The sequence below is a fragment of the Chiloscyllium plagiosum genome, chromosome 32, assembly GCF_004010195.1.
Source record: "Chiloscyllium plagiosum isolate BGI_BamShark_2017 chromosome 32, ASM401019v2, whole genome shotgun sequence".
Classification (NCBI taxonomy): Eukaryota; Metazoa; Chordata; class Chondrichthyes; order Orectolobiformes; family Hemiscylliidae; genus Chiloscyllium; species Chiloscyllium plagiosum.
In genome coordinates this window covers 32870964-32895902 of record NC_057741.1, presented here as the reverse complement: position 1 = coordinate 32895902, position 24939 = coordinate 32870964, and the positions used below count along the sequence as shown (strand labels likewise).

At 38.7% G+C, this 24939-nt stretch overlaps 1 protein-coding gene across 9 annotated transcripts in view; it reads right to left on the bottom strand.

Annotated features, from left to right (window-relative positions):
- The window catches only part of ccser1 (coiled-coil serine-rich protein 1), a 1299391-nt gene that overhangs the window by 889519 nt on the left and 384933 nt on the right, over nt 1-24939 (bottom strand). For all 9 annotated transcript variants that reach the window (XM_043674391.1, XM_043674392.1, XM_043674396.1 and 6 more), the window contains one exon: nt 24426-24537. In XM_043674391.1, the coding sequence (XP_043530326.1) occupies nt 24426-24537 (112 nt within the window). The remainder of the gene's footprint in view (nt 1-24425; nt 24538-24939) is intronic.

Sequence of the window (24939 nt, the reverse complement as noted above, 5' to 3'; positions counted from 1 at the left end):
CACTTGGGTCTGTTCTCATTGGAGAGAAGGCAGCTAAAAGGAGATTTGATAGAGACACACACGATGATCAGAGAATTAGATAGGGTAGACAGTGAAAGTCTTTTCCTAGGATGACGACGTCAGCTAGTAAGAGGGGGCATCGCTACAAATTAAGGGGTGATAGATTTAGGACAGATGTTAGAGGAAGGTTCTTTACTCAGAGAGTGGTAAGGGCATGGAATGCCCTGCCTGCCAATGTAGTTAACTCAGTCACGTTAGGGACATTTAAACAATCCTTGGATAAGCACGTGGATGATGATGGGATAGTGTAGTGGGGTGGGCTTAGATTAGTTCACAGGTCGGCGCAACTTCGAGGGTCAAAGGGCTGTTCTGCACTGTATTGTTCTATGTTCTGTATCCTTAGAAGTTGCTTCCAGCATTAATGCTTCGTGATACATTGGCTGGATGCAATAAAACATTAAAATTTATTTTAATTCTTAAGTCTTTGCATTTTGCTCAGTTACTTTCTTTCGTTTTTTTTTGAAATCTCAGTCTGTAAATAGCGATTCCTTCCAGGTCTGCTGCTTCCAAGGACCATTGACACTTTTTGCCCACACTGGTGGAATTGCACTATTTTGCTATCTTCACATGATGATTAGTATCTTGTCCAGTTTTTAACATGGCACATCCCATCAAGTAGCTTTTCTTTTTGAAGACAATTCTGATTTCTACAAAAGTATTTCCAAGTCTCACAACAGGATTGTTAGTCACAAATCATCTTGTCTGAGCTTTTGTATTGTTTTACATTGAAAACAATTGGCTCCATACTGATCATGTCTTAAAGTAATAATTTTAGTTGAACAACAGATTCTTGTTTACTTCTAACACTTTCTTAAATAAGCTGTTATGCTGCGTTCATTTGTTTATTCTAATTAGTCAAGTTATAATGTTTTAACAATTTTCCTAAGGTGGGTCATTTTAAAGATTTCTCTTGTGGCTTTATAATTTTGAAAGAACTTAGCAATTTTGATTTGCTTGATGTTGCATTTTGAACCTTTTATTAACATCTCAGCCTGAACTGCCAAATGAAGTAGTGGAGGCTGGTACAATTACAACAGTTAAAAGGCATCTGGATGAGTATATGAATCAGAAGGATTTAGACAGGTATGGGCCAAATGCTTGCAAATGGGACCAGATTAATTTAGGATATCTGTTTGGCGTGGACAAGTTAGAACAAAAGGTCTGTTTCCGTGCTGTACATTCCTATGATTCTAAATGTAAAATATTTTATCCTTCTTCTAAGGGACTTACTCCCAGTCGGCATCCATTATCAACCACAATATATGGGTTCATGATCTGGATTTCTCCCCTTGTGGCAGCGGAACTGTCTGGTTTTCAATAGCTTCTGTCAATATTTTTATTTCTTCCAACAAATTTCAGCTTTCATATATAGGTCTACAGCTGCTGTCTCTTTGCAGCTGTGATTTAAAAAAAAACACTTTTGCTGACAGTCTGTGTGCTTCTCAGCTGCTGTCAATTTGAAAATAAGTTCAAAGCTCACGTTTCCAGCTGGAATTGTGACTTTTATTTGGAATCAGGTGGTTTTGGCTTTTGTACATTTGAAAATATTTTTCAGGTGGATTATCACTGCTACAGAACGAAACCTTCAGATTCAAATCACTGCTTATGTTTTACGATGCTGGTTCAGTGTATCTCATCACGTCAAAATTTTGCAATGTCTGTTCAATGGATACCACTGCTACCACCAACATATAATGTTGGTTGCCTGCCCACCATCTTCTTGTGGATAGTTAGACTGCAACTAATCCATCTTATTGGTATTAGTTGAGTTACCAATGGCAAAAGATGCCAGCATCTTCGGCAGAAAATTGGATCAGGCTTGATGAAAACTCAGCACTTATTATGTTTGACTGTTAGCTAGTTACATTATGCAAGATTCTATTTTTTGATTCATTCACAGGAATTTCATGGCACTGACTACGCCAGCATTTATTGCCTATCCTTAACTGCCCAGAGCAGCAGCTAAGAGTCAATCACATTACACATATTCACCGGACTACGTAAGTAGGGCAGATGTCCTTCCCTAGTGGACTTTGTCAGGAAAAGCCTGGTTCACCAATCATCAACAGTTTCATCATCAAATTTCACCAGCTACCATGGCAGGATTCAAACCCTCGTCCCAGAAAAATCACCTGGACCTCTGGATTAATAGTCCAACAATACCACCTCTTGGCCATCACTGCACCCCAAAATATATGAAGATTTCTTATAGAGTTGAAAACTGGCTAGATCCTCAAAGGAACAGTCCTTTTTGGAGCAGCACACTTTGTGATGCTAGTTGACCCTTTCATTTCATAACTGCCTTCAGTAACAAACATGAATGACTTTCTCCATCAGCTCCATTTCTCCTATCCATTCCTCAGCTCCCTCAAATTCCTGAATGAACAGAAATCTGCTTATCTGATGAAAGTACACAAATGCCATGAGGAAACTCATGAACATTTACCGGAGACAATGTCAAGAAACCTGCAGCAATATTTCCCAGCAGGGAACAGAATATCAAACAGAAGGTAAAAGTTAGAGTCATTGAGTCATAGAGATATAAACACGGAAACAGACCTTAAGTCCAACTCATCCCTGCAAACCAGATATCCTATATAAATCTAGACCCATTTGTCAGCACTTGGCCCATATCGCTCTAAACCTTTCCTATTCACATACCTATCCAGAAGCATTTTTACATGTTGCAATCATACCAGCCTCTGTCATTTTCTCTGGCAACTTAGTCCATACACGCGCTACCCTCTGCATGAAAACATTGCTACTTAGGTTCCTTTTAAGTCTTTCCCCTCTCACCTTAAACCTATGCCTTCTCGTTTTGGACTCCCCCCACCCCAGGGAAAAGACCTTGCCTATTTACCCTATCCATGCCCCTTATGATTTTATAAGCCTTTATATGGTGACCCCTCAGCCTCCGATGCTCCAGGGAAAACAGCCCCAGCCTATTCAGCCTCTCTCTGTAGCTCAAACCCCCCCCAAACCTGGTAACATCCTTGTAAATCTTTTCTGAACCCTTTCAAGTTTCACAACATATTTCCTATAGGAGGGAGACCAGAATTGCATGTAATACTCCGAAAGGGGCCAAACCAATGCCCTGTACAGCTGCAACATGACCACCCAAATCCTATGCTCAGTGCACTGACCAATAAAAGTAAGCATACAAAACACCTTCTTAACTATCCTATTTACCTGAGACTCCATTGTTCACAGGAATCAACAGTTTTGAACCATGTTTTAGTTAGTATGGTAGACTATTAGGTGGAAAGCAAGACATCTTAGCTCAGAGTATTCAATCACAATGCAGTTCTGTAAATGTACAACTCCTCATGATCGAAGGCCTTTCCAGACATGATCCTTGGGAGCAGGCATCAGCAAATGATTTGACTGTGAAGGTGAAGTGCGCTGAGCATTGGTCCAGGAGGAGGAATAGGGGCTGATGTTGAAATAAAAAAGGCAACTACTGGAAATCTGGAAGAAAAATCAAAAGGATGTTGAAATTGCTCAGCAGGGCAGTCAGCATCTGTGGAGAGAAACATCATTGACCTTTTGCCTGAAGAAGTTCCAACTCACAATTATTAACTCAAAAGGTTAACGTGATATTCCTCTCATCAAAGATGCCACCCATCAGCTGGGCTTACATCTTTTCATCGCTCAGATGCTGAGACTGGATGCAGCGGTCTAACTGCTTCCCTGAACAGCAAAAACTTAGATCATTGAGCAGTACTGCAAAGTCAGAGTACCTATTGTCTGTCCAGTTTTTGTTCCTTTAGTCAGTTAGCTTATTTCAATCTCTGCAACATGTAAAAACTTTTATAAAATGGAAGGAAACCATGAGAGTTATTTCAATTCTCTGTTAAAATCAATTAGTTCATTACAGAATTACTGTACTCATCAATGTGCTGACAGAGCACACTGGGATCATTAAATCTGCATTACTTGGAAGCATGCAGAATATTATGAAGGCTGGCAAAATGTCACCACAAAAATCATGGAAGAATTGGCAATTTTGCAATATATTGCATTTATATGGAACCTTCGCTATGGAAAAGTGAGTCTATGTGCTTCACAGACAAAAGCTGAGCCAAAATAAGTGATATCTGAAGTGGTGAGTCAAAACCTGGTCAAAGAGGTCAGTTTTGGATTAGGAATAGAAGGGGCTAGAATGGGAATTCTAGATTAGATAGCTTAAGGATGGCTTCCAAAATGCCCTTTGCATCTTTAAATTCCCTCTATTCTTTTCTCTTTCATTGGTTCTTCTCTCAGAGGGTTGAGTGTCTTTTGAACTCCTTGCCAAATAGGTCTGTGGGGGCAGAGTAGGCTGGAAGGTTCAAACAGCCTACACCTGTGCCCATTTCTCATGGTGTAATGTGTTTATGTTTTAAGGGGTTGACAGTGAATCAGGTGAAGTATTCATCAGAGGCAAGGTTTAGCGAATGAGTGTTCTCCAAAAGCTGAATGGATCAAAGCCATTTCACAGCTCTTTCCCTGTGACAACTAACGCTGGTCTCATTCTTCCAAATATTAGGAGTACTGTTCACACCTCCATGTGACAGGGTACAAATTAAACAATGAGCAGACATCAAAAGAACCTAATCTTTCTTTCATCTCATTCACTGCCATGTGACTACAACTGTCTCCTTCCCCAAACTCAATTTGCTTCAGTTTCCATCTTTCATCATCATATGGGTCAAGTGAAAATTGAACCATCTGGCTGCACTGAAAAGTCTTCTAAATGCAAAAAAAATGTTAACATGAAAAAATAGAAATCATGTTGGTTCTATGCTGCTTCTCTGTCACCTTCATGTGTCTGCCCTCCTGCTCCCTCACTGCTCAGTTAAATGGGTTCAACATCTCCCTGTGACTTCCATTAAAGAGACAGAATCAAGTTACCATTATTGGCTATTTCAAATAAACTGGTCTTACCATGGATTGACAACACTAATTTAAAGTATAAAAAGTAACAATTTTCCTTCATCACTAATTGTGTGTAGTGGGATATCGTGGTGGGTGATTTCTAGTATCTCACTTGGAAATTTAATAATCAAAAAAAATGAGTGAAATTGTGTGAATATGTAAATATTTCCAAGAAAGGCACTGCACTACGAATTTAACCTTCATCACCTTTTAGTACAGAGTCTGAACTACAAAAAGCCAAACCATTCCTGGGAAATCTAAGGCGCAATGGCCATCAGTTTTGCAATTTCAACAGCAGTCCTGACAACTTTGCACACGAAAAAATGTCCACTCCTCCTCTCTCCCCACATCCCCAAACCCCTTCGGCTCACTTTTGGAGACAAGGACATGTCACCCATCAGGGAACAGTCCCTTCAAATGCTCCTTTCCATATGCAAGGAGATATGCAAGACTTCCCACAGAGATGACTCTTTGACTCGAGTAATTCCTTGGGAAAACACAAGTATAATTGAACACACTGCTCTGATATTGTTCACCCATTACTTTCAATATAAAGCTAATACTGTATCTAGGGCTTAAACATCGAGACAGCTTAGCTCATTGGCTCTTCAGGTGGTATGCCATAAGACTATCCAAGACTACCAGAATGTTTTATACAAAGACAGTGAAAATCAATACAAAACACATTTCACGCGTCAATGCATTTGATCTTTCTTTAATTTATTGCATGCACTATGTTGCAAACCTCTCCAGCGAAACCATGAGCATAGTAAATGCAAGTAATGATGACATTCATGAGCAATCAATTCAGCTAAAATAAGTGGGTGTGCCGTGGAATCAGTTATCTCATTGAAGAGCACTGTGTCACTTCAAAGGTTAGGAATCAATGGATGAGCAAATTTATGCACACGTAACATTGAGCCAAATCTGTTAAGTTTGATCATTTTCCTTGAGAGCACGCCCTGAAATTATTGAGGAGAGGCTTGTGGGGGCACGTAAATAACGTGAGTATTTTTGTACCAGAGGAATGAGAAAAAAAACAATTAGGTTCCTCCTCCGAATCGTGAACGGTAATTCCAGATGAAAACACCCACATATATCAGGTGGAAACCTTTTTTTGACTTGCTGCAATACTCCTTATCATTATCTAAGATCACGTCTGAAGCACAGTCACTTGAGAAATATTTTGGTCCCGATTACACATCAGTGATGACATGCTCAAGACCGAAGGAAACAGAGTGAAGGCAAATGTGCACAGAATTGTTGAACTGCTATAGGTTAGAGAGAGGGGAAGGAAACAAAAACCAAAAAAAAATGACCAAGACCTCAGCCATTCAAGGAAAACAGCAAAGTTCAGCAGCAAATTTAAGGGGCAGATTGACAAGTATTAATTACTGATTTTTTTTTTTAAAAGAATCATTACTTCTTGAATCATTACTACTTTTACTGAACAGATAAAGATCAAGCCGATAGGAGCACCCAACAAAACTTTACAAATTACTTTCAAATAAGGGGTGACCTTATAGAGGGTTATAAAATCATGAGGGCCATGGATAGGATAAATGGACAAAATCTTTTCCCTGGGGTGGGGTAGTCCAGAACTATAGGGCATAGGTTTAGGGTGAGAGGAGAAAGAAATAAAAGAGACCTAAGGGGTAATTTTTTTCACGCAGAGGATGATATGTGTATGGAATGAGCTGCCAGAGGAAGTGGTGGAGGTTAGTACAATTGCAATATTTAAAAGGCATCTGGATGGGTGTATCATTAGGAAGGGTTTGGAGGGATATGGGCCGGATGCGGCCAAGTGAGACTAGATTAGGCTAGGATATCTGGTTGTCATTGATGAGTTGGACTGAAGGGTCCGTTCCATGCTGTACATCTGTATGACTCTACGACTGCACAATTGCTTTCTTTCTGCATTTTGTAATGTACATTTTGGGGAAGTCTTTGAATTCATGGCTTGGGATTTGCTTTCTACCACTAGAAGTTGATGGGTGAATCCATTCTTCAATGCCTTGGCATCTTTCTGAAAGGATGGTGCCCAGAACTGAGCACAAAACTGAGGCTAATAGCTGATTTACAGATTTCATCATAACTTCCCAGTTTATTTACTCTATACCTTTATCTATAAAGAGCAGGTTCCAAAATATTTATTTCTAAATGCAGAGTAATAATGTAGCGATGATTTAACTGTGGCATCAGCAGTAATGCGTTAAGACTGTGGGACACAGAAGGAACAGTCTGTACTCGAAAAGGAGACAGCAGTTCTCAGTAGAACATATATCACAGAATAAATAAAAGGAGCTATGCAGAAACCTGGACCACAGACACTCTGAGGTAATGACAATCTGGCTAATATACTTAGACCATAAATTACCCAAAACTACATCCAAATGGGATGTATAAGTGAAACCAAACCACAAACTAGAAAAAAAATCCTGATCAACTTGTCCTGGCACCTTCAAAGATTTGTGCATATGAACCCATAGAGGCCTCTCTGTTCCTGCACCCTATTTAAAATTGTCCCTTTCCACTTTTATACGGTAGCTTGCAAACACTCTGCAAGGAGACATCTGAATTTACATAGTAATATGAATACAAGATTAGTTTATCATTTGATACCTAAATGCCATTTATCCGAAACAATGTCCCCTCTGAAGTATTGTTAGGCATGCAGAAATTCTGACCACAAGGCCCATCCTGTTGCAGCAAAGTTTGCATTGACATCTTCTCACAGAGATGGGCACGGGGGTAAACATTTTAAACAGCCATGAACTAATACAAAATTAACCTTGCAAAGAATACACAAGCAGAAAGGATTCACCTCCTTCCAATGAGTTGATTGCATAACGACATTTGAGAGACTCTCAATTACACAATGAAAAGTCTCATTAGTTATATGTTGTCCACATCAAGGCCATTGTAAATATTTTGGCAACAGTATTCTTTTAAGTAATACTTTCTTGTGGCGTATATGCAGCATTTACTGATCAGTGTTATATTCATGCCAAAGCAACCTCAGTTCAAACAAAGAGGAGGACTGTATGCAGTTTGGGTTCCACACAATTGGGAGAATTTTAACGACTTGGCCTTATTATCATGCTGCCATCTGATTTTTCACCAGAATTAAGGCCTGGAAGAAGACAGGAAACAGTTGCCAGTCTGTGAGAAATCAAATAACTCTTTCCAAATGCCTAACTCCTGTGTGACCAGTTGGATTATTGGTGGACAAAATCACAGTTGAATAGACAGAGTCTAAGAAGGCTTTAAAAGCAGGGGGAAGCCAGCAGCTTGAAGGAGTGGTTCTGTAAGCTATAGATCTATGGCCAGATTTCTTTTCAGAGAGATGAGAAACATAAGGCAGGCATCACTGTAGTTCCAATCTGTGAGCCTAGCACCGAAGTCACACTGTGTTGTTTTTTTTCTCTCTGACAGATAGGCGCACAGGAGAACAGTGGATTTGTAGACCCGATGGTTAGGAGGCTTGCTTTAATTCTCAAGAGAGCAGCATAGCTCCCACCGTGCCCTCAAAACCTCAACTATTAATCCCTGTATCCCCAACATGCCCTGAATACAACCCATGCTCTCTCCAGTCCCCTTCATCCACAACATGTCTCTTCAAGTGGTCAATCTCTTGTTAAAAAAACATGAACACATCCACTTAATCACTTATCCACAAAGAGAGATAATCATTCAATTATCTTTAAATCTGTCAATTAAAATGTGAACAAGCTACCACCACCCTGCTAGAAAGTGTGGTCTTGCAGCTTTTGAAACTCATTCGTAATAGACTCAGCTGTAGTAAAGATCCTAAGAAATCCCCTTTATGTTCAACGGCACTATATGGCTGCCCCACCCAATATCAACATACTGGGGGTTACCAGTGACAAAGAACTATACCAGACCAGTTACACAAATACTGTGGTTACAAGAGCCTAAGGCTGTAGATTCTGCAGCAACTAACTCACCCCCCCTTGTCCTAAGATCCCATCTACTATCTCAAGACAGAAAGAGTTCAATGGAATATCCCCATTTAACTGAATGGGAATAGCTCCAACAAAATTCACAAAGTTCAACACTATTAAGGGCAAGCAAAACATTTGACTGGCACCTCATCCACCACCTTCACTCTTTGCAAACTTCATCAACTATAACCCTCTATTACAGTGGCAGCAGTGTATGACAGCTACAATATGCACCAAGGCTCCTAAGACAGAACCTTCCAAACCCACAAACTTTACCACCTAGAAGGACAGCTGCAGTAGGTATATGGGGGCACCGCCTCCAGGTTCTCCTCACTATCCTGACATGGATATATAATCAGTATTTCTTCACTTTCACTGTGTCAAAACCCTGAAACACTCCCCCGACCTGCTGCGATTCAAGCTCATCACTACTTAATCAACTACAATTAAGGACGGGATATAATACTAGCCGAGCTAATGACACCTATATCTGTGAAAGAAAAAATGAAAACAATAGAGTCTAGTGAAACTAACAAAAAGACACAGACTCTTATTTTCAACTTGTCCATGACATTTCATTTTCATTTCAATGCACAATGACAAGACAATCAATGGAGTACAGTTTAAGCAGCCGACAACCGATTTTTTTTTCCCATTTCTGCAGTTTTGAATGTATTTTGACATTTTTCTTAATGGAAAAAGTACTCTAATCCATCTCAACACTAAGACAATGCAGGCCAATGCAATGGCCAATCTATTGTTTCAAGACAGAACACACTCACCAGTCAAAATGTGCCTGATTCATCAAGCAAGTTCTTCTTGGATGCATACACTGCTATAAGGCAGGATTTTTTTTGCTCTGGTTTCCAAATTTGAACCAGCACAAGATAATGGCAGGGGAAGAAATTCAAATTTCCTAGAGAGACCGCAATATTAACCTTGACCTCAGAAGAGGTGCACAGGATTGCAACCCAAGGCCTTCCTGACCCAGAAAAATACCACGTAAAAGTAATGCAGGGTCAAGAAGGGACGAAAATTGCATTTTTCAGTCAAAAACTCCAAGGAGTTCATATTTCACAACAATGTTCTTCCCTGCATTGGAGGATGAAATCCAGCCCTGCATGTTGAAAAAAAGTGACTCTTTGTAGGGAGCAAGGAACTGATAGTGAGCTGATCATCAATGAACTAAATGAGTAATGTGGTGAGATGAACAATCGGAGGACATCAAGATGAAGTGAGACAAAATCTTGATCGGACATTTCCTTTGCCTGTTGGACATTTGAGCGGTCCTATCCAGATTCCAAAAGAAACATGTATTTCTACAGCATCTTTAACTTAATACAACATCCAAAGCACTTCAAGAGTGTCCCAGAACAAAAATGTGGACACTGAGCCACATTAAGAGGCATTTGGACAGATGATCAAAAGAATGGTTAAAGAGGCAGGTTTTAAGATACTGATTGAAGAAGGGGAGAGAGGGAGCGAGATCCAAAGATGGCAAAATTCAGGGAGAAAATTCTACAGCTTAAGATCATGGCAACTGCAGGTATAGCCAAATACTGGAGTGGTTAAAATTAAGAATGGTGAAGAGGTTAAAAATAGAGGCTAGCCAGAAATTAAATTTAACACAGAATGAACCAGAATAAGCCCAGTTTTCAGGGTTGGTCATTCAACAGAATAAAACGTTCCTCATTAGTCATTAATGAGCTACCAAAATATCAAAGCCACACAATGAATGATATGGGAAATATTACAGGTGAGGATTCTAGTCACATTGTTACATTAGAATAGACAATGCCTTCCTCTGCAACAAACTTTGTTGTGTCCTACATTAATGAATTTAATGCCAATTTTCATTTTTTAAGATTGAAAACCATTGCAATGCACAGTATTAACATTTACATGAGAAGTATAAAGAAGTTTGCACAATTAGATTTTACATTTGTATTTCAATTCTAGTGGCCATGTGATATTGAAATGAAATTCTTCCTGATATTAGAACAGCTTTACTGCTTTAATATTGCTTTAATATCTTAAAGCTTTTAGTGCAGAAGATCAAAGTGAGTTAAATTGGATGGCCCATTGACACAGGATTTGTTTTCGATCTGCTGTTTAATCTAATGAGAAGATATTTAGAGAGACAAAGTAAATGAATATTATAAAAGTATTGTTTGCTGAAAAGAAATTTAATGTTTTAATATCCATCAATTTAATAGTAAAAGTTAAAACAAAAAGTAAAATAAACAAAATTTGATTTAGGAAATGTTCTTTTAAAGAGCATTATCAATCTTTTTGTTGCATTTGTTCAAAAACATCATTTTTAAAACACTTATATTAAGGTTTATATTATCCCTGATATAATCTTCAAAACCAAATGTAATAACTTATTTGCTGCATATTTTGAACTAGTCCAAGAGTTAAGATATCAACACCAACCATGAGACAAAGCTGAGGGTTTATCTTAAGTTATTTTCTAATCAATCTGCTCAGATGTAATAATGCACCTCTGAAGCTGAACCACTAAGGGCACTTCTTCTCCATCACAACAGCCCTCAGGGTTAGTGAATATTGTACCATCCCTGGTCAGGAATAGAAAGTGGCCTTTCAGCTCTTGACTTCGCTCCATCACTCAACTGGATTATCAATTTGGGTAATTTCCTGTACTAACCTGCCCACCATAACTCCTAACACCCTTAGTTATGAATCTCGTTTGTGAGGTTATAAATTCACTTAATTAGATTAGATTACATTACAGTATGGAAACAGGCCCTTCGGCCCAACAAGTCCACACCGACCCGCCGAAGCGCAACCCATCCATACCCCTACATTTACCCCTATACCTAACACTACGGGCAATTTAGCATGGCCAATTCACCTGACCTGCACATCTTTGGACTGTGGGAGGAAACCGGAGCACCCGGAGGAAACCCACGCAGACACGGGGAGAATGTGCAAACTCCACACAGTCAGTCGCCTGAGTCGGGAATTGAACCCGGGTCTCTGGTGCTGCGAGGCAGCAGTGCTAACCACTGTGCCACCGTGCCGCCCATGTTCACAGCTTTTGTATACGGTGGGCATAGAGATTCCTTTTTTTTTTAATTTTTGCATGGGGAAGCCAGCATTTGTTATTCTTTTCTGACTGTCCTTGAGAAGGAGTTCATGAGTGTTCTTGAACCACTACAGATCATCTGGTGAGGATACATCTAAAGCACTAGTCAGAAGGGATTGCAGGAATTTGATCCAGTAATCAGCAAAAGGATTTTTATATATTATCAAACCAAAGCAACAGAACTGGTGAGTTACGTGGGCTATAGCATGTTACGTCTGGCTGGATTTTCAATATGGATTCAGTAATGGGATGCTACTTTTTGGAAAAAGTCCTTAGTTGGATGAGAGGCAAGCTAGCATCCAATTAGTGGCAGAGAGTGCTGCCTTAGCTCAGGAACTGGCATTCGAATTGAAAGCTCAAAGGCAACAATGGCAGATTTTTTTTTGCCTTTTAAACGAAACAGGAGTACACAGGACCAGCTGTTTGACAGTCCACACAATTGGCCAGTTATTCCCAAAGCAATTTGCACCGCTTTAGCAATGATCGACCTTGGTCCAGTGCGTGTGCACTAATGTGAACCACAACTTCCACTCTTCATACTTGCTACTTTGAATGGTTTCTTCTGACTCTCTTCAGACCATTAATAAGCTCTTTGACAAGGTTGACAGGCTCTTAACTGAATATCTGCAGGTTGGTGTCTCCTCCTCCCGGCCCTCATTTTGAAAACTGCAACACATTCTGGAAGCAGCGGAAAGTTGTTAAGTCATCCAAAAGTACTATCCTTACCTAATCTGGACTACACGTGACTCTTATCCCATAGCAATATGGTTGACTCTTAACTGCCTTTCTCCATTCAAATCATGTAGTGATGGGACACAAATGCTGGCCTTGCTGATATCACCCATGAAAATATAAACTTCTAAAAATGAGTGAACAGCACATGTTGTGTGTATGATAGATTACAGTAGAGTTTTACACTTATGAAAGCTGGCAGAGAGCCAGGAGAGATTGGAAGAGTCAAGTCCAAGTACAGAGAACAGTCACAGGACTGAGCCATTGCTAGAGGTTTAAGGAAAGAAAATCTGGAGCTCTTCATCCTGGAAAGGACATGTCTGCGAAGTGGACTTTTCCAGATTTACAAAATTATTAACTGTATGACAATGTTAAAGTCAGAAAATGACTTTGGACAAAGGACCGCTATTTCAAATAAGGAAAAGGCAAATTCGGACTTCCATCTGGGACATTTTTGATGCAAAATGCCATAATACAATACTCTTCCTCAACCAGCAGAGGTGTAAAGCTGAGAATTATGTAAGTTCTTATTTGTTATTACTTTGTGCTATGGCACCAACAAACACAGAATATATAATCTGGGGGCAATAGATAGAGGAATTATGAAACTGAGTCCTAATATTAAAGATCTGACAGTGAATGGAAAACAGGAGTAGTGGGCTTGTCTGAATTTTTTTTATTCTCTCATGCCCTTGAGAAAGTGGTGGTGCTGCTACTGCGTGTTGGTGGAGGAGGGAATGGATGCTTTGTGAATGCGGTGCCAATCAAGCATGCTACTTTGTCCCAGATGGTGTCAACCTTCTTTAGTGCTGTCACAGCTACACTCATCCAAGCAAGATGTGAGTGCCATCCTCTGGGATAAGATCTCATTGAAATATCTGCAATGGTAAAAATTAAGCAAAAGGTAGACACAAAAACGTTTGAACAGGAAGGGCTTAGGGGGATACAGGCCAAGTGTTGGCAAATGGGACTAAATTAATTTAGGATATCTGGTCAGCATGGACGAGTTGGACCCAAGAGTCTGTTACCACGCTGTACATTTCTTTGAATCTATATCAAAGGAAAGATGATTTTACTCAAAAGATCTAATTTGAGACATATTCACACTATGTTACGTGGGAGCTGAAAGAAAGATAACCACTTTTCCTCTTCTGGCATACAGCAAGTAGAATTAGACCATGCAGGGCAGATGGTAGAAAGTATGAAAAAGTAACAAAAGATCAACAGTTGTGAAACTCATATTTGCTCTGTTAAATCTGAGGAACAGTTATCTCCCTGGGACTGGACCTAAATGAAATGAAGCAGACAATCGAAACTTGGTTCTGTATTTCTTTCTTCCCCAGAATAAATTATTAAGGCATGACAAATATTGACCATCTGTTCTCTTTCATTTCATCTTGAAAGGTCCACTGTTGTATAACTCACAGTAGCATTTCAGCAGAAATTAATTTGTTGTTTCATTTGTTCCACCCCACTTTATTCATGTAGGAAAAGAATAAGTGAAATACAGATGGGAAACATTGTTTGTTGGAATCTGTGAATTCTCTTATTTTGTGAGGATAGCAAACTCATTTTGAAAAGGAAATGACTTCAATTTCTAACCAATGCAGTAGAGATAAAGTGGGATTACTGATTACATACAAATCACAGAACAGGACATTGACGCAACTGATTTCTATAGGTGTTTCTGCTCCACGAGTTTCCTTGTACCTCTCATCTGTCCCATTCAACAATCTCTTCCCTTTGGTTTTCCTCACCTATCTGATTAGCTTATATGTATCTGTGCTGAAAATGTGTTGCTGGAAAAGCACAGCAGGTCAGGCAGCATCCAAGGAACAAGAGAATCGACGTTTCGGGCATGAGCCCTTCTTCAGGCTCAGCAACACATTTTCAACTCTGATCTCCAGCATCTGCAATCCTCACTTTCTCCTCCTTATATGTATCTGTGCCATTCATCTGGACAACTAAGGTGGCAGCAAGTTCCACAGTAAGACACTCTGCAGATAGGTTGCTCCAGATGTATTTATTGGATCTACTATGGTGATTGTGTCCCAGGTTGTTTGAGTCCTAGGGCAATCTTCCCTATACCTACTTTACCAAATACCTTTTATAATTTTATGAGCCTTTCAGCATTCCCTTCACTGCAGAAAAAAGCTCCATCGTATTCAGTCTTTCCAAATAGCTTCACTCACTGAGTTCTGCCAACATCCTTGGAATTCTTTTCTGACTGTTCTCAAATCCCTCAATATCTTTTTCAGTAGTATGAACATCAGAACTGTGCACAATACATAAATCATCAAACAAGGCTCTCTACCTAGCTTTTTAATTCTATGTTACAAAGATAAAGTCAGAATTCTTTTTTAATTGTGGAGAAGCCCAATATACAAAAGAATCCATCACACAGAAGTACACCAAACAAAACAGGATCTGGAAAGTAGTTTTATTATTTCTATTCCAATGAGAATACACATCGTTGTCTTGGATTACATTGCAATGTTTGCACTTAGTTGAATGTCTGAATGTGTAAATTGGGTTATTCTTGATGGCTTTGCTAAGCCATCTTATAAAGAGCACATCTGATAATGTGACTTATTTTATTGAGCCTCAGTAGGAATGCACTGTGCGTCTTGGTTGGACAATAGCCTTCCCTCAGTCAGAACCTGGAATGCTCACAAGAGCAGCCAGAGAGGTAGTTATGTTTTAAAAGTCCTCAGCATATTGGTAACTATTTCTCAACTTATTGTCTCTCCGACTTGTCAAATATATGAGAGACTAATATTAACCAATAAGTGCAGTTATCTGAACCTTTACTGTGAAGACTGGCAGATTTTAAAATTTTTCACCAGGACTATATATTCTATCCTAACCTGCAGAGTAGGAAAAGTGCTGAAGTCAATACAAACTGAATTGAAAGTTCATCAACCAGCCATATAGGAATTTCAGAAATGTAAGTGAAAAATAAAAAGTCGTTTTTTGTGTGTGTCTTTTATTTATCCTCATGTGTTTCTTCTTTGGGATCCGGTGCAATGGCTCCTTTCTCACCCAACATCTATTACACATACTCAATGAGCTAAATTTATTAGATCACAAGACCAAGATGGATTTTGCTGTCTCAGCTGTGATGTCTCAAGTTCTGGACCTGATTGTGAGCAGCTAACATGGAAGAAAATGGGGAACTTCCTGAACTGTGTCACCCATCTTTTAACATATGCATTCCCTGAACTATGAGGCAGCACCGACCAATTTTCTTTGCTGTCATTTATGCATATACTCTCTTATAAATCAAATTTGTCTCTTCCTTATTATTCTCTTACTAATTGCAAAAGGAAGCATGTTTTCTTATTTTCTTACAACAACTTCTTTAACTCTAAGGATGGATCAATCAGGCCCCCAACCTTCACTTGCTTATTGTTAAAAGCACAAATTTATTCCATCTTTTAAACCTTAATTTAGCTTAAGGAACACAGGAGTAGCAAAAGGCAATCATAATCCACTTTCCTCTGGAGACTCTATACCTTTCAATTGGAATATTGTGCTTTGGTTGATTTATCTGAGGAAAAATACACTGATATTGCAGACAGCCCAGAGAGGGTTCAGTCAGCTGATCCCAGGTTTGGAAGTACTGTCTTATGAGCAGATTGGGCCTGTACTCACTGGAAAATAGAAGAGTGTGAGATGACCTGATTGAAACATACAAGATTCTTCAGGGGACTTGATATGGTAAACGCTGTTTCCCATTATGGAAGAGTCCACGACCAGAGGGCATAATTCTACAATAAGGTGTCACAAAATTTAAGATAGATGAGGAGGAACAACTTCTCTCAGAGGGCAGTGAATCTGTGGAATTCTATACCACAGTGGGCTGGAGCCTGGGCAGCATTGCGGCTCAGTGATTAGCAGGACTGCCTCACAGCATCAGGGACCTGGGTTCAATTTCAGCTTCGGAGACAGTTAGTGTGGAATTTACACGTTCTCCCCATGGCTGCATGGGTTTCCTCCAGATGCTCCAATTTCCTCCAACAGTCTAAAGATGAGCAGGTTAGGTGGATTAGCCATGGGAAATTCAGGGTTACCGGGATAGGAGAGAGGAAGGGGTCTGGCTGGAATGCTCTTTGGAGAATCAGTGTTGACCCGATGGGCCAAGTACCCTGCTTCCACATTGTAGAGATGCTATAATGAAGTATATTCAAGCCTGAGATAGATAGATTTGTAATCAGTAAGACAATCAAGGGTTATGGGGAAAAGGCAGGAAAGTGGAGCTGAAGATTATTGGATCAGCTTGGCATCATTTGAATGGGCTGAATGGCCTACTTCTGCTCCTATGCCTTACTGATTAGCACCTTCATTATTTCTTTGACATACCTCGATAACCTGACCTGAGAAAAATTGCATAGATATTCAATGGCAGCCTTTGGAGAGAAGAATTGCAAATAGATTAACAGAAATGTTTCTCCGTTCACAACAAATCTGCTCATAAACACAATGCCTAGTCAATCCAAAAAAACTTTTCGAAAATTTGAACAGCTTAATCAGATTTCCTTAACTCGTCTTGAGACACAGTATTATTAATTATTGTCCTCTTCATATTCATAGCGCCTTAAATAACACATATGAACTATATTTCTTCGAGTTTGCTATGATTTGGAGTTGTTTAAATGTCAGGACCAAAATCTAAACAGTGATGCATAAATTGTTTTTATAACCAGAAGTTCTGTATGTAGGTTTGCTTGCTGAGCTGCAAGTTTCGTTTTCAGACGTCTCATCACCATACTAGATAAGATCATCAGTAAGCCTCCAGATGAAGCACTGACGGCATGTCCTGCTTTCTATTTATGTGTTTAGGTTTCCTTGAGTTGAAGATGTCATTTCCTGTGGTGACATCATTCCCTGTTCTCAGGGGGTAGTAAATGGGATCCAAGTCAATGTGTTTGTTGATAGAGTTCCAGTTGGAGTGCCATGCTTCTAGGAATTCTCATGTGCGTCCCTGTTTGGCTTGTCCTAGGATGTATATGTTGTCCCAGTCGAAGTGGTGTCCTTCCTCATCTGCATGTAAGGATACTAGTCAGAGTGGGTCATTACTTTTTGGGGCTCGTTGATGTTCATGTATCCTGGTGGCTGGTTTTCAGAAACCTAAACACATAAATAGAAAGTGGGCCATGCCACCAACACTTCATCTGGAAACTCACTGGTGATGTTACCTAATATGGTGACAAAACGTCTGAAAACGAACCTTCCAGCTCACTGAGCAAACCTACATCCAGAACCTCAACCTGAGCTCCAAAGCTCCTCAAAACTCACTATAACCAGAAGTGCTAACACACACAACCAAATGGTTTTTACCATCAGCAATTTTCATTTACGAATCACCACCATTAAATCTCCTGTGTTTTCAGTCGTTCAACTGACTTGCAGAGCCCATTAGGGAAATGCAAAAACACCAAAGGTGAGGGAGAGGTCGGAGAGAGGGAGAGAGCTAAATCAAAATGAAGTTGGAGGGGACGATGATGCTAAGTGAAAAAAATAGGTAAACAAACTGCTTTTTGTCAAAAGTATGAACTAAAAGTAAAAAGGATGAAATTAAATAGAATCATTAATGCATGATTGAAATATGTGTTCTCAAGTCCCTTTGATTCATTGATAAACATTCTAAGCACCAATTAATTACTCACGAATGTGCATTGTAAGTAAAGAAGGAACAAGGGATGGGTTCGTTGACAATGCACAAAAATTTCCTGCAAGAAGTTTCAATAGTTGCAAATTATTTTTAATCAAGCTGTTTAGACATGTTATGGCACACCAGAGTCCCTGGTGGTGTGAGACAGGAGCATTAACCACTCTGCCACTGTGTTGTCTATTGTTGACCTCTTGTTCAACACAATGGGTTAGTCTGTCCTTCTCACTTTGCAGTTTGGGATTTGGCTGCACACAAATTGATATTTTTGTAACCAATTAACATAGTGCCCACAGATAAATCAGTACTTCATTGGGTGTAATGTGATTTGGGGCACCCTGGGGAGCCAAACTCTATGCGTACTACCTAAAATTTAAAAAATCTGATCAAAATGGAAGCAATGCATTGAAAAATATCATCATTAGCTAAATTACAGATAATTATTGGTAGGTATTGTTCAGCTTAAACAAACTGTTCTCACATCTATCTAAGAAACTTGAGTTTTACTAGTGCTAGTTAAAAACTCATCTGTCTTTGCTTCAGTTTCTTGGACTTGCTGCAGTTGCAACATGCACCTTTTGTCTCCTTACGTTCCCAACAAGTCCTATGAGATGCCAAACCATACATATTTTGTACTTTACCAGTATGTATGTATGTGCACACACACTCACATTAACTCAGGTACTGGTGTCATTTTAATCACAGCAAGGTAAAATGACAATTTCCCTCTTTATTTAAAATGTGTTAAGAAGGAGTGAAAGCCATCAAAGTAAATTTCCAAGCTATTACAAGTACTGATTGCTTACAAACCAATGCATGCAAAAGTGCAACTGTGTACAATTAAGCTCATATTAAATTTGCTGGACCAGAATTTGTAAGATGTATTAAATTAATACATGTTAAAAAATAGAGGACACATTATTTTAAGTTCAGTTGAGCAGCAAAAGGACAAAGTGACTGTCTTGTTTCCAGATATTCTCAACCTGAAGAGCCACACTTTAATTCAAGTTTCAAAAATATGCTTACGATCATGAATAAATATTTCTATTATACATTCAACTCGTTTATATTCAAAACCAAACATTCAAAACTCTGAGTTACTTTGCAAGTTCATTTCCATGCCATAAGATTACAAAGTCAAATACATCACACCACTTCAGAATAACCAGAGTTAATCTTGTCTGTTGATGTAAAGTTGCCAATGAGAACATTTCAAATGGTGACAAAGAAGGCAATCATTACCGTTCACTTTTAACAGCACATCAATATCTGACCCAACACCAATATCATTGATTTTTTTTTTAAACCTTCCGCAATGCAAGCTGGGAACAGTTAAGGACTTCACTCCATAAAGTTGAAATGAAATTGAAGAGTACTTCAACAATTTTATTCCATTTATCTGTCTGAACTTTGTGTTTTGTGAAGTCTTGCAGCTGTCAAATTGGGAATTGTGCACTCTGGAATATTGTAACCACACAGTTTTGCATGTAAAATGCAACTCATCGATTTTTAAAAATTATTATATTGTTGCTCTAACCAGTCATGCACCACCATAGAAGTGTTGTGAATATTTTGAATTTTTCAAGCTGGTATAACTAGTACAGTTCAGTGTCTGGGTCGATGACAATCCACAGGATGTTGAGTAATATTCTGAACTTAAAAGGAGATTTAAGTTCTGTCTTAGAGGAGATGGTCAATGGTTGGCACTTCTAATTCTTCCCATTATAACAGCAGATCAACATAAATTGATGGCCAAGAGGAGGCAGTGACAGAGTAGTAATGTAATTGGACAAATAATCCAGTGGTCTAGGCTAATGCTCTGCAGACACAGGTTCAGATCCCACTGTGGCAGCTGGTGCAATGTAAATACATTTCATAGATCTAGAACATAAAGCTATTCACAGTGAGGTGGCCATGAAACTGCAATTGGTTATTGTAAAAAGCCAGGTGGATCACTGTCATCCTTTAAGGGAGGCAATCTGCTATCCTACTCCAGTCTGGCCTACACATGACTCTAGACCCAGAGCAGCTATTGTTGACTCTTAACTTCCCATTGTAATAGCTGAGCAAGCCACTCAACTTAAGTGCAGTTAGAGATGGGAAATAAATGTTGGTCTTGCCAGAAACATCCACATCTTGCAAAAGAATGAAGATAAAAGTCATCTAATTAGATAGCACCTATCTAATTAGGTGCTGCTGAATTGTTTCCTAATCCAACTTTGATGTTACGTGTATTCACAATGCAATAGGAATGACACTGTTATTATATAGCTTCCTGAACTGGATGTGAAAACATCATACAATAAGAATTTATGCCAATGTCACTGTTAAGCAATACAGTGACTGAATGATTCCTGTGAGTATAACACAATCACATAATAATCAGCAAAACTCTTCTTCTATCACAATTATAAATTTTCTGTCAAAGCTTGATACATCAACCAAGACACTGAATAATGGGGAGTAAACCAAATGCATCACACCAAAACACAAACTCCGATGAAGGTCATCAACCCAGAATGCTAGCCCTGTTGGTTTTTCTCTCCACAAAACTGCGTGACCTATCATATATTTCTAAAATTCTCAATTTTTACTGTATAATATACAAGATTTATGGCTAAGGGCAGAAAGTCTGGAGAGAATGTGCAGAATTTTTTTTCACCCAGAGGATGGTGGGAATCTGAAAACCACTGCCTGTAAGGTTGGTAAACAGAGGACATTTAACAAATATTTAGAGGTGCACTTGGTTGTCCTTGTATGCTACGATCTGCCTCTAATGCTCGCAAAACAAACCTTCTCACTATACTTAGTAACATATGATTACAATAAAACAAATCAAATCAAATCAAATCAAGACTGGCTTGGAGATGTTCAGCATTTTTTTAAAAACAAGATCTAAGATTAAGTACCAGACAAGGATCCACAGAATTAAAGAAGGTTACGAGAGTTAAGTTCAACCTACAGTACGTATTATTTTCAGAAAAGGCAACAGTTATCTTTCCTGGCTGCCTATGAGGATGTCAATTCCTTTATGAATGCTCGCCCTTGTCATACAAATGTGTGATTTGTTTTTTTTTACATAATTTACCTTAGAGTTTGGATTTTGAACTAATGCCATGTGGGTTTCTGTCTCTGTGTATAAGGTGTTTATTAATTGTTCGTCTGTCTGTACCCATGACTTTTAGAAAATCAATCTGAAAGAGGGCTCCTGGAGTGATAATGGGAATTTGTTTGCATTTGGAGACTTTATGATCAGATAAGGTAAGCACTGAATAGGATTAGCTTGCTTTTGATCTTGAAAAATTAAGAGTTGATTTTTCTTCCCTGATTTAGAGAAAACTCCATAGCTTGGAAAGCTTTTCATGAATCTGTGCATAGGTCCTGGTTGAAGTTAGAGAGAAAAATCAGTTTCTCCGAGAGAAAGAAGTTAGATTTTTTTTTAAAAAGAAAAGCAAACACATTGGTGACTGAAAGAAAAAAAATTCCTTTGAAGGTTCCAGACCAGAAGTGTTTGGTCAAAATATTGATGGGATTATTTGAAGATGAAAAGATTAAGTTCAATTGTGTGGCTATCCAAGAAAAAAGGCTAAAATTCTCTGAGGGGTGGAAATTGAAAGAAATGGTTACGTCAAACTTAATGATAGAGAAGGGAATACACTCAAGTATGAATATTGTAAAGTGATGGTGTTGGGTAGATGGGATTGTACATTGCTGTGTACTTTGTAATCTTTCACCTTGCGTTATATGTAAATAGTTTGGTTTATTCTATATTACCTTCATATCTTTCATAATAAATCTCTGGTTTCTTGTTGAAACCAAACCACTGCATGCTTATATTTCAATGAGAAATCACCTCATTAAATTAAAACACACAAAACATGACCTATTAAAACAGATTTTGGTCTATGCTTTGACTTGCCCAGTAATACACCAGCTGGGATCCTGGCATTCCCAAATAGGTGAGCTTACATCATAGCATTAATTGTAAGTTGCCATAAATACGCATAGGGAGAGTTTTACTTTAAAGCAGCTGGATCTGGAATATCGCATTCATCATAAATTTTGCAATCCGCCCAACTACAGAAACATTATTCCCAAATTCAATGCAAATTATTTCACCAACTGTGAGAAAGAGGCCTTTTTTTCAGTCAAATTTATTCCACACTTTTAAAAACACTAGACGAATGCTTTAAGGGTACAAAATGTATAATTTCTAAATCAACAGTTAATTGTGTTTAAATGTTGCTGAGTCAAATCTATGCACATCAATTGGAAAATAATTAGGAAGTGAGCTAATTTATTCCTGGAATACAAAATAAAAGCAGCTGACAATTGCTTTCTTGGCAATGTTACTCATTTCAAATTATTTTTCAGCATGGTCACCATCTGCCGCTGCTCAATTTTTTCTCCCTCTCTGGCTACAGATTTGTTTTAACAGCTAGAGATACTGCTTCTGCCCTCAGAAATACAGACAGAAAACTGCCCACATTACAAAATTTAGCAATGCATAACTCCAGTCAAATGCATGAAAACGAATCTTCCCTGAAATGAAAACACTAATTGGTTATTAATATTTGAATCATTTTCACGAGTTGTCTTTCGAAAGAAATTTGATCCAATCGTGTGCAGCAATTGGAGGAATTAGTGCTGTTCTGGAGGGTCAAGAGAAGGTTTCAATAGAAACATAGAAAATAGGTGCAAGAGTAGGTCATTCAGCCCTTCAAGCCTGCACTACCATTCAATATGATCATGGCTGATCATACAATTTCAGTTTCCCACTCTCACTTTCTCTCCTTACTCCTTAATCCCTTTAGCTGCAAGGGCCACATCCAGCTCCCTCTTGAATATACCGAACAAACTGACCCCAACAGCTTTCTGTGCCAGAGAGTTCCACTTTTGAAAGACTTGTCCAAAATTGTGAAGGGTCCAAAGAGTAAAAATTGAGAGACTGTTTTTATTAGCAATTTCAAATTAAGAACCAAAGAACACAGAATTAAAGTGACTGGAAAAAGAAAATCCAAAAGTGACATGAAGAAAATGTTTTTGATGTAGTTGAGGCAGATTCAACTGTGGTTTTCAAGAAGAAATTGGATAAACACATGAAGGAATAAATTTTGCAAGAGTACGGGCTAAGGAAGCTGCAGCTAAAAGTGAAATAGCCTCAACAGGTTAAGTAGCTTGTGCTGTGAGAGATAACTTCCTTCAGGCTATGTTTGGCTCAATAGCAACATTCTTGCCACAAGTTAGAAGGTCACAGGTCCCTCCAAGAACTTTGAAACATAATCTAGGATTACACTCAAATCAAACACCACGGGACTGCTACACTGTCAATGATACAGCCTTCCATATGAGACATTAACAAAGGTTTTATCAACTTGTTCAGTTGGATAATGATATCCCAATGATATATGAAGGTTATGACTGACATTTATCTGTTTACCAACACAAACAAATCCAATGAATTGGCTACTGGCCAGCCATGGTTTCGGAACAGAAGACAGCTATACTGACAGGGTCAGCTGGGAGAAGGTGAGAGAAAGTTTGTGGGGCGGTTAAACAATTGTATGGACCAATTGCATTAAGTGGAGTGTTTCTGTGTTTATGCATTCTGTTTGATTCTATTTGATATAACCACTGGTCACTTCAGTTTATGGTGTGGATTCAGTTTAGAACAAAATATTTCTTCTGAATCCATACTCTGCATATGTACGAAATGTATGTTTTCTTTTAGATTAAGCACATCTTGCAGATTACTGTTCATTTTTGGGCAAACAACACACGTGTGGAATTAATGAGCAAAATTACATTTCTGGTTGGTTCCCACACTTGCCACAGCATGGCTATATCTCATTTTTGAATAAACATACCTTATTCAACTGGCTAAAAACTCTCTGCAGTCAACTAGATTTATTAAAAAACCAGAAGCAATGCTGGCACACTAGAATAAGTGATACATCTTGTAAATGGAACTCACTCTTTTGGAGTCTCTGGGACCTTTGGTCTTTCAATCTTCATCTTGAGTTCAGTGGGTACGTGTAGAATCTCCACACACGATTTGATGGATTGATTAGAGTCTTCCCGGCACACTGAAAAGATAATTGAAGCATCAGGAATTAATTTTCTGTAGACGCACAGCTCAGATGAAGGGTTGGTGAAAACCTTAGCACTTTGCTTTTGGATGTAGCTTGCTCTGGTGCAGTTCCAGCAATTAATGCTTTTTCTTCTTTACAGTGTACTGTTGTAAGGTAAAGGTGCATAAAACAGACAACATGAGAGAGTTAGCACTTTCAAATAAAATCCAGTCCACAACAGAACCACTTTCTAAAAACAATGTTATTACTTTTCTGCTTGTTTTCCTCCTTCTGATTATACAGAAGAAATCCATATCAGAACCAGTGTTTTTAAATATTATCAGATAGATATCATGTGCACCTTGAATAATTTACAATGATGAGAAGGTCTCTCCGTCTTATTTCAATTTAATTCCT